Source organism: Sus scrofa, chromosome 11 (assembly GCF_000003025.6).
Source record: "Sus scrofa isolate TJ Tabasco breed Duroc chromosome 11, Sscrofa11.1, whole genome shotgun sequence".
Lineage (NCBI taxonomy): Eukaryota > Metazoa > Chordata > Mammalia > Artiodactyla > Suidae > Sus > Sus scrofa.
In genome coordinates, this window is record NC_010453.5 from 68,332,931 (window position 1) to 68,343,143 (window position 10,213).

At 55.9% G+C, this 10,213-nt stretch overlaps 1 protein-coding gene across 1 annotated transcript; it reads right to left on the bottom strand.

The window, feature by feature from the left end:
- LOC110255849 (G-protein coupled receptor 183-like) lies at nt 1,396-9,864 on the bottom strand. The gene is made up of 3 exons (XM_021065853.1): nt 9,076-9,864; nt 8,717-8,970; nt 1,396-3,529 (listed from the first exon to the last, which is right to left on the bottom strand). The coding sequence occupies exons 2-3, from the start codon at nt 8,777-8,779 to the stop codon at nt 2,456-2,458; spliced, it is 1,137 nt and encodes a 378-aa protein (XP_020921512.1). The 5' UTR covers nt 8,780-8,970; nt 9,076-9,864; the 3' UTR covers nt 1,396-2,455.

Consider the following 10,213-nt stretch of genomic DNA (forward strand, 5'->3'; position numbering starts at 1 on the left):
GGTCAAGTTCAGGTGAGGTCACTAGGGTGGGCCTAATCCAGGATGACCAGGTCCTTAGGAAGAGAAGAAAATGCCACCTGGAGAGTTCCCACTGTGGCGCAGTGATAACAAACAAGACTAGTATCCTGAGGACATGGGTTCAATCCCAGGCTCAGCTCAGTGGGTTAAGGATCCAGTGTTGACATGAGCTGTGATGTAGGCCAGCAGCTGCAGCTGCAGTTCAGCCCCTAGCCAGGGAACCTCCATATGCTGCAGGTGCGGCCCAAAAAAAAAGGAAAAAAAGAAAAAGAAAATGCCACGTGACAATGGAGACACACGAGGAGAACATCAGGCGAAGATGGAGGCAGAGGTCAGGATGGTGCCCTAAGCCGGAGAATGCTGCCAGTCGCCGGGAGCTAGGAGAGGCGGGGCCGAGTTCTCCCTCACAGCCTCAGGAGGAACCAGCCCCAGGATGCCTTGATTTTGAACTTTTAGCCTCCCGGACTGCGGGAGTCCATTATTGTTTTAAGTCACCCAGTTGATGGTACTTTATTACAGCAGCCCCAGCAAACCCCTCCAGTGGGCAGGAGAGAGGCTGGCACATCTCCAAGGAGGACCGGTGCTGCTCAGGCCTGAGCAGGATGACCCAGAGGGCTTGTTAAGACACTGAGGCCAGGCTCCCGCCACACGCACACACAGCAGCTGGTTCAGCAGGTCTGGGCTGCAGCCCAAAGATGGGCATTTCTTTCTTTCTTTCTTTTTTTTTTTTTTTTTTTTTTTGTCCTTTTAGGGCCGCACCCAGGGCATATGGAGGGTCCCAGGCTAGGGGTCGAATCGGAGCTGTAGCCGCCGGCCTACACCACAACCACAGCAACGCCAGATCCAAGCCACATCTGCGACCTACACCACAGCTCATGGCAACACCAGATCCTTAACCCACTGAGCGAGGCCAGAGATCAAACCCACAACTTCATGGTTCCTAGTCGGATTTGTTTCCACTGCGCCACGACGGGAACTCCAGATGTGCATTTCTAACAAGTCTCCAGGTGGTGCTGATGCTACTGGTCCAGGAACCACACGTTGAGAACCACTGCTCTAGAGGCCTGGGTGTGGACTGAACCCTGGGACCTTGTGGTCCCGGTAATGGTGACGTGCATCTCCCTGTTGAAATTGTGAGACGCAGGAGTTCCCGTCGTGGCGCAGTGGTTAAAGAAACCAACTAGGAACCATGAGGTTGCGGGTTCAGTCCCTGCCCTTGCTCAGTGGGTTAACGATCTGGCGTTGCCGTGAGCTGTGGTGTAGGTTGCAGACGCGGCTCGGATCCTGCGTTGCTGTGGCTCTGGCGTAGGCCAGCGGCTACAGCTCCGATTCGACCCCTAGCCTGGGACCCTCCATATGCCACGGGAGCAGCCCAAAGAAATAGCAAAAAGACAAAAAATAATAAAAAAAATTAAAAAAAATAAATTGTGAGATGCAGGAAGCCCATCACCCGGAGCAGAAGAGGGTCACTGTAGGCTAGAGACCGGGATGACCTCAAGGAGGGCCCGTCTGAAGCTCGAGGGCTGGGGAGACGCGGGGAGCGAGGGGCTGACGAGGTCTGGGGCTGGGGGGTGGCCATGAGGACGGTGAACAGGTCGGGCTGAGACAGATGCCACACCCGCCCTGGCGCTCCCCACACTTCGGCAGGGAAACGTGTGTTTTATTTCACAAAACTCGAAACTGCCCGGGTCGAAAGGCTCTGTGCTTTGCTGTGAACACAAGCAGGTGCCGTGAAAGGGTTCTTTGTTCGAATGTAAACAACACTCCCCTGACACGCACAAGACACGTGAAAAGCCCAGGTCCGCGTTCCCACCTTCTTCCTCCGCAACCCTGTCCCCGCGCACACGGGAGGGTCACGCGTCGCCCCTGCACCAGATCCAGACTTTTCCTACGAAAGCAAACACCCTGTCCATCCCCCCAACCTCCCGCCCCGACCCCAGAGGCGGCCCCAGGGCAACAACTTGGAGCGCATCCTCCCCGCGTTCTCTGACTTTCTCAGGAAAACTCTGGCATTTTTGTACGTGTTAACTCTAAGCTCCTGGAAATTTCCCTGTGGAGGCAGGAGCATGTTCGCTCTCCACACCAGCTTGCCGCCCCACGTTGGAAACCTAGTCTCAGTTGCGGGTCTGGGGCTCAGCCAAGCCCCAGTCTTGTCTGCATTTGCTGGGAAAATATTCTTTTCTTGGAAGAAACGGCACAGCCCTCCGAGGCCAAGGACGCAGGGCGTCTCTTAGGCCCCAGCAGAGGTGGAGTCACTGTGGAGCTGATGAGTTCACGTTTCTGGGCTCCTCACTTGGCATCCAAGACCTTGGACCTGATTTTGCCTCTATTGTCTTTTATCCTTTTTCTTAAAGAACCCACCCTCGAAAGTATATAAGCTTCAGGCCCCCAAACCCAGCCAGCCAGCCTGGGATCCAGTCTTAAAGCCCATGACCTATTAGACCTCGTTCTCCTCTAAGGGAGCAGAGCCCCCCGTCTGGTTGACACTTCCTGTTTCTGAGGAATTTTTCCCCAGGGAGGGAGAGGAGGAGGACGCTGAGGCTTTGAGTTTCAAAATGCCGAGGAGCCGTTTCCTGTACCGCGTGGATGCAAAGGAATAGATGACGGGGTCGATGCCGCAGTTCAAGTTCATGATGCACACGGTGAGCTGGAGGCACAGCTTGAAAGCCCTCTGCTCGGGGCAGGTTGGCCGGCGGAGCAGCTTCCTCACCATGAACTGGATGACGTTGAGGTGATAGGGGACGAAGCACACAGCCACGGCCACCAGCACCACCAGCGTGAGCAGGCAGGCCCGGCGGTAGTGCCGCTTCCCGCTCGTCAGAGGGCTGTCCTGCGCCGTCCGGCACAGCTTCAAGGTGACCTTCAGGTAGCAGAAGAGGAGGATGCCCGCCGGCCCACAGAAGCTCACGGCCGAGGTCCCCAGGACCAGGACGGGCAGCCCGAGCACCGGCTCCACGCTCTCGAACTCCATGCAGGTCAGCCTGCCGGCCACCCGCTTGCTCATGGGGATCAAGAGCAGGGGCGCCGTCTGCAGGGACGCCAGGGCCCAGACAGCCACGCAGGCCAGCCTGGCCCGCCCGGGCTCGCGGGGCCGGGGACACGGGCGGGCGCGGGCCACAGCCAGGGACCGGTCCACGCTCACGCATGTCATCAGGTAGATCCCCGAGTAGGTGTTCAGGTAGAGGATGAGGGCCGTCAGCCTGCAGAAGGCGCCCCCAAAAGGCCAGCTGAAGTCCAGCATGTAATAGACGATCTTTCCGGGCAGGGCCAGGGTGAACAGGAGGTCGGACACCGCCAGGTGGACCAAGTAGATGCCCGTTGAGTTGATCTTCTTGCCCTTCTGATAGGCAAGGCAAAGGGCAAGGATGTTTCCCAGGGCGCTGAAGACCAGGAGGGCTGCGTAGAACAGAGAGAGCGCCACGCTGACCGCCCGGGGTGGGTGGTGAGAGAGGCAGGAGTTGGCCTGGTGGACGAGAGGGTCAGCCGTGCTGGAGGCCGGGGCGTAGAGGTCCTTGGGAGACAAAGAAATTAAAATGTAATATTGCATCGGGGGGGGGGGTTCTGCTTCCATATAGTAATCATAATTTACTGAAGCCACATGCACATGAAAAGCATAGCTTTTTTTTTTTTTTTTTTTTTTTGGTATTTTTAGGGCCACACTCGCGGCATATGGAAGTTCCCAGGCTAGGGGTCAAATCGGAGCTGCAGCTGCCAGCCTACACCACAACCACAGCAATGCAGGATCCAAGCCTCATCTGCAACCTACACCACAGCTCATGGCAAGGCCGGATCCTTAATCCACTGAGCAAGGCCAGGAATCGAACCCACATCCTCATGGATGCTCGTCAGGTTCGTTACCGCTGAGCCATGACAGGAACACCACATAGCTCTTTTCAAGAAAACTTTTGGCTAAAGCGTAACGTACTATTCCAGCATTGTTTCTGTGTAAAAGAGAATCTCTCCCCAGATTATCAGCTTAAAATATGTATTTACTATCTTCATGGTCAGGGTTTGAATAGAACATAGTGGGAATGGCTTTTTCTGCCCCCCGACATTGGGGGCCTCAGCGGGGAAGAATCCGTCTTTGAGGGTCGCTCACAGGAGAGGCTGGGACCATCTGGAGGTGGTTCTGCTCGAACGAGTGGTGGTCGATGCTGGCTTTTAGCCGAAGCCTCACCTGGGGCTAAAGCCCCTTCCTGAGGGTGCCTCACGGGGTGGGGGCTTCCTCACAGCATGACGGCCTGAAAGGAACTCGATTTCTTACACAGCAGCTTGCGGCTCCACAGTCAAGTGTCTCGGGAACTAGGTGGAAGCTCCACGTCCTTCATGTTCTGTATTCGGATGCTTTGACACCTTGGGGCCTGGCTGGCCCTGGGGGGACGGCCCTTCCCTGGCTTAGCCAGTTCCTTGAGTGCACTTTTCCAATGCAAACCAACCATTCCAGGGTCACACCCCAGCCACCTCCTGTTTTAGGCTCTTACGTTCTGGGCTGCTCTCCACCTGCCCTGATCACCCCAGAGCCAGGTACCAGGGGCGGCCCCTCTGTCCAGAGCCCCCTGAGATGATGCAGCCTAGCCAGTCTTAAGCCTGCTTGCCTTGCCTGCCCCATTCCCTCCCACAGAAACCACAGTAAAGGCTCCTCTCCCTCCATCTCCCAACAGACCCCAGCGCTTCCCCTGTCACCCCCGTGACGTGGCCTGCCCTCTCTTCTTGGCATCAACAAGTTATCTTTTTCAGTAGCAATCAGCTGCTGATCTGTTGGCGTTACTGACTGTCAGATTTTCTACTAACACACCATATTTAAAAACATTGCGTCGGAGCCTATTGTGGCTCAGTGGGTTAAGAACATGACATAGTATCCACGAGGATACAGGTTCGATCCCCGGCCTTTCTCAGTTGGTTAAGGATCTGGTGTTGCCACAGGCAGCATTGTAAGTCCCAGACGTGGCTCAGATCTGGTGTTGCTGTGGCTGTGATGTAGGCCTGCAGCTGCAGGTCCAATTCGACCCTTGGCCTGGGATGCTCCATATGCCGGAGGTGCGGCCATACATTGAAACAACAGCAATACTGCCTCACCTTTTCTCAGCTAGCCTCAGAAGGGTGGCATCATCGTTTCCGCCGCCTTCTATCCATTACAAGCGAGTCACAGCCCACCCAGAATCAAGAGGGGACATAGCCCCTCCCTCTCCATAGGAGGAATGTCAAGGAATTTGCAACCGTGTGAAATTCACAACCCACACACATGCAAGGATGGGTACAAATCATAAAAGTACAGCTTGACCATTTCTGCCGAGTGGACGCATCTGTGTGATTAGCACCCAGATCAGGAACTACCTCACGAGCGCCCCCACCCCATCTCTACCTCCACTCAAGGGCAACTGCCCTAACTTCTAAAATCACAGCCCATCGTGCCTGCTTCTGAACTTTGAGTCTGTGAAATCACACGCTCTGTGCCTGTGCACTCTTACACCTAGAGCTCCTTGGGGTCAGCGTCAGTTTGTGAGGTTCACCCGCTGTGGGGTGCGGCTGTGGTTCACTCCTGCTCATTGCTGTGTGGCGGGCCGCTGTATGACGGCTAGATACAGCCGTCCTACAGTTAATGAACGTTTCTGCCATTGTTATATCAGGTTCAGCTACGCATGCACCTTCCTGTGTCTTTGGTGACACAGAAATGTACATTTTGCTGAGTACATAGGTAGGAGTGGGGCTGGTGAGTCGCAGGTGGTTTCGTTTTAGTAGGCCCTGTCTACCCCATGCTCTCCGTGCAGCAGGTGCAGCCAGGGTGACAGTCCAGGTGATGAACATGTGAGCCCTGAGCCATACCTCAGGTGTGTAGCTTATCCAAGGGCCGCGGCAGCTCCTCGAACCCAGACCAGAGATCCAGGTGGAGATGCTGAACTTGTACACTCAGGCGCTGGCCTGCAGGGCACCAGCTCCATAAGCCCCCAACCCTCACTTGAGTCAGAACACAGCTTTCTGTCCCCTCCTTTACTGATTGGAGGTTGGCTGGAAAGGAGCCTGCTGTAGATTGTGCCTCATACCATCCAAGGCATAGGAAGCTCTGTCCAGCATCTACAGATGGAGAAGGGGCAGCTTTCAAATGGGAAGTAAGAGGAGCCAGGCTGGCGGTAGATAGAGAAGCCCTGAAAAGCCCTTCAAACCTCAGGATGATGGGTGGATGAATGGATGGATGATAGATAGATATGCAGTTAGGTAGCTAGGGAAATAGATGGTAGATAAAAGATAGATAGATAGATAGATGATACAGATAATAGCGATTAGATAATATAGAGATGATTAGGTAGATAGACTGTAGATAAAGTCAGATTCCCTAAAAAATGACTTAGAAACATTTTAAGTTTTATCAAGACATTCTCCAGAGCTATGCCGGCTACTGGCTACAGTCAGAAGATGCAAAAGAATCGAGTCTTCACCGCCTGGAGGTTATGCTCTGGTTGACAAGATAAACAGTGCAGGTGAAAACCTGCTAAATAGAGAAGCCATTACCAGCACTCTTTATACTTTGCTTTCTTCTAAGCTTGACTGGTAAAATACCAGTAAATAATCAATACATTGGAACCCATGTAATCCCTCTTCTGCTATTTTGTTTTATGTTGTTCTACTTACAAGTGAGCGATGCAAACTACTACGTTTAGAATGGACAAGCAAGGAGGTCCTCTGTGCAGCACAGGGAACCACACCCACAGCCAATCTCTTGGGATAGGACATGGGGGAAGATAATATCAGAAAAGGAATGTGCAGCAGAAATTGGCACAAAATTGTACATCAACGACACTTTAATTTTTTAAAATTGTTGGGTTTTAAAACCTAAAAAAAAAAAAAGTAGACTCCCGCAAGAGGGCTGTTTTTCTAGCATCCCAAGCCCTTCAGTGCGTAAAAAGGCGTGTGCATCTGGACCGGCGCTGAAGGAGCCGCCTTCGCCGGGCTGGAGGACCGAAGTGAAAAGGTGGCTCACCTGTTCCCACTTCTGTCCCTGAGCCGCCTCCAGGGAGGGGAGGGGGGGAGGGAGGGTCTCTGGAGCACTGCGCCTGCCCAGCTCAGGAGTTAGGGAGGGACTGACCCTCCAGAGAAAGGACCGCTTCCCTTCTCGCCTCCCAGCCCAGGGCTCTGACCCCCATGCTTCCCAAAGCCCTTGCCTCTGAGTCCCCGAGCCCAGAGGTCTTTGGAGAAACAGCCCCAGGATAGCCTCCTGCCTGCCCGCCCTCTCACACATCCACTTACACACACACACACACACACACACACGTGGTCACACACCCTCTCACACACCCATGTGCCATGTGGCCTGGGCACCAGGCCTGGGATTCCCCAGAGGTGCTGCCAGCCCCGAATGAGAGGGAAGGCTCTTCTTCACCCTTTTCTTCCCAGAACAATCCGGTCCTCAGGCCGCACTCACAGAGCAGTTGCAATCACAGAGCAGTAATGGGGAACCCCTCCTTGTCTGCTGGGGACTCACTGGGCATGAGAACAGGACTGGTCCCTAGAGAGACGCCCCCTCAGGCAGGCATAACCCCAGGGCCCCACTCAGTGCCACCTCCTCCCGAATCCTCCAGCCGCTGCAGCGTCCACCGCCCTTCCACGCTTGTGCAGCATCTGAGGGCCACTGGCAGGTCCCTTCTCCCCTGACTCACTCCTCGGCTGGGCCCCTGCAACCTCAGCAACCCTGGCCCGTGAGCCTCTTCTTCCCTTTTTGGTATTTGGCACAAAAACAAGCTCCCTGGACGGTGGGTGCCGCTGGAAGCCCCGCAATGCCCCTTCCCGGGGCACCCACTGAGAAGTCACAGCCACCCCCGAGGGCTGGGTGAATGCTGTCACAGCTCTGAGTCTGGGGATAGGACCCGAACTAAGAGTGGTCAAGAGAGGGGCCCTAACGCCTCCGACCTGCTGGCCTGTCCTCCCTCCCCCTGCTCACTGAGGCAGGTACGAAACTTGGGACGAACATCCTGCCCACTGCGGGCACGAGCTGCCCAGGGCCTGGCCCGTCGGTCTGTGCCCCGTGGGCTCTGGCCCACACCTGCCCAAGGTGCGCTCCCCAGCCCTTAGGTGGGGTCATCCCCATCCCGGGGTCCCCGCCACAAGCACAGAGCATCACATTTCTCCAGGTCATGTCCCACTGCGGGTCTCGCAGAAGAGCGGAATTTCCATCCCAAAATGCAGCTCTTCGTTCGGCCTAAGGATTGTTTTAAGCTGATTATTTTCAAGAAACCACAGGCCCAGGAGAAGCTCTGAAAACCAAGTGAAGTTACCCTTGGTAGAAGGCATTTCGATCTGGACGTGTCTCCCTTGCTGGACCCAAGATCTAGCAACTCTAGCAGGTGCAGAGGCGACAACCTGGACGTGCAGAGCTACCGGCGCTGTTTGCTGTGCTCTTTTCCTGGTCCCTCTCCCACCCCCACGGCCCCCACCGCGTCTTTAGCGGAAGGAGCACTCGTGGGGATGGCTCCAGCCATTTCGGCAAGTTACTCGGCTTCCCTGGCTCGTTCCCAGGCTACATGTTATTAAGCTTTTCTTTGTTTTTCTCCTGTGAAGCTGTCTGTTGTCAACTCAGTGATCAGGCCAGCCAAAGAAGCCAGAAGGGGCGAAGGGACATGTGCCCGCCCCTGCAGTCTTTTCCGTCTTAACACGAAGTGACCGCCACATCTCCCACTCACTGGAGTATCTACCTCTCAAGACTCACCCAGCTGTGATTGTGGAGGCCAAGGTGTGCTCCCGTTAAGGGCTTATCACCTAGCACAGCCATGCCGAGGAGAGAGATCAGAAGGGCATCCAGAGGGTTCTAAGGATTACACCCCTGGGTCCGGCCCAAGGAAGGCAGCCCGGTCCTAGCAGCGGTGTCCCTCTGTGTCGTGAGGCTGATGCAGGCCTTGGGTCCTTCTGCCCAGTCAGGAAACGGTGGGGGGTGCTGAGGACTGGGTAGGGATGCTCCACCTGCTGCAGAAAGAGGGTGTGTGAGGCACAGCTGCCACCTGTGCCTTTCTCTCTGAGCCCCGCGGGCCGCCCTCTCCCCTGCTCGGCCAGCCTCACCCGGTCGCTTACCTCGTTTCCCAAGGGTGACACGCAGGGCGCCTGGCAGGGCCTCGTCCCTTGGCCAGGTGCATTCCCAGGTGGCCCCGAGCGCGCACCCCTCAACAGGAATTGAATCAGTTCCCGCACTGGACTCCACACTCTCTTCCCTTCGCCCAGCCCTGCTGCAAAAAAAAGAAGAAGAAAAGGCAAAGAAACCACCCAGGGTATCAGCCAAAGTGATCTCCCTGCCACAGGACCAGCTGCCTCAGCCACAAGGCCTCCCGTGGGGGCCTGGCCTCTGCTCTCCCAAGAAGGAGCGAGTGGGGGGGAAGCGGCTCTAGGAACCAGGGTCCCTTCTGTGCCATTTCTCTGCCCCCGCGTCAGACCCTAGCTGTGACGACACCCCAGCCAGGAACTTCAAAAGCAGCCAAAAACCCGGGGGCGAGGAGCAAAGCAAAGCAAGACGTGCCTGCCAAATCTGGGGACCCTGCCAAGCCCAGGCTGGGGGGACCGGGGAGCGAGGGGAGATGCAGCCCGGCTCGGGGTGTCCTGGGTCTGTGGTCCAGGCAACAGGCGCCTGGAAGCCCGTTCACAGCCCTGATGCGAGGGCTGCTCTCGGCAGGGGCCAGGTGGGCTGGACGGCAAATGACACCAAGGTGTCTGCAGCTGCCTCCAGCCACCACTTTCCTCTTCTCATTTCCCTGTCGTCCTGGGGCTGTGAGTGTGTGCTTCTTTCTGAGCTGTCTCCAGCACCCAGAGAAGCCACTTTGGTGAGCAGCCAGGCCAGAGACGCTCTCGGCCCCCGAGCTCTGTGTGTCTGGCAAGGCCTCGCTCCTGCCTCGGTCACCCCAGTGCAGAATGTGGGTTACACACTCCCCTAACTGGCCTCCCACTGACAGGGCCCCCAATGTTCCCTTGTGTGCACTGGGCCCCGAAAAACACCCCCTAAAGCTGCAGATCTGTTGGAGAGAATTTAAGTAAAGAAGCCCTGTCTTCCCTGCAACCTTGACCATAAACTTCCCTCCCACAGCCCAGAAGAAAGAATGCAATTTCTGCAGGTGCCTGACTTCGACCCTAGAAGAACCTTCATCTGTGTCCTCCAGGCGTTCAGGATTCTCCCTCAGAAAGGAGAGGCCTAGAGGCCCAAGAAGTGCAAGACGCTATAGGA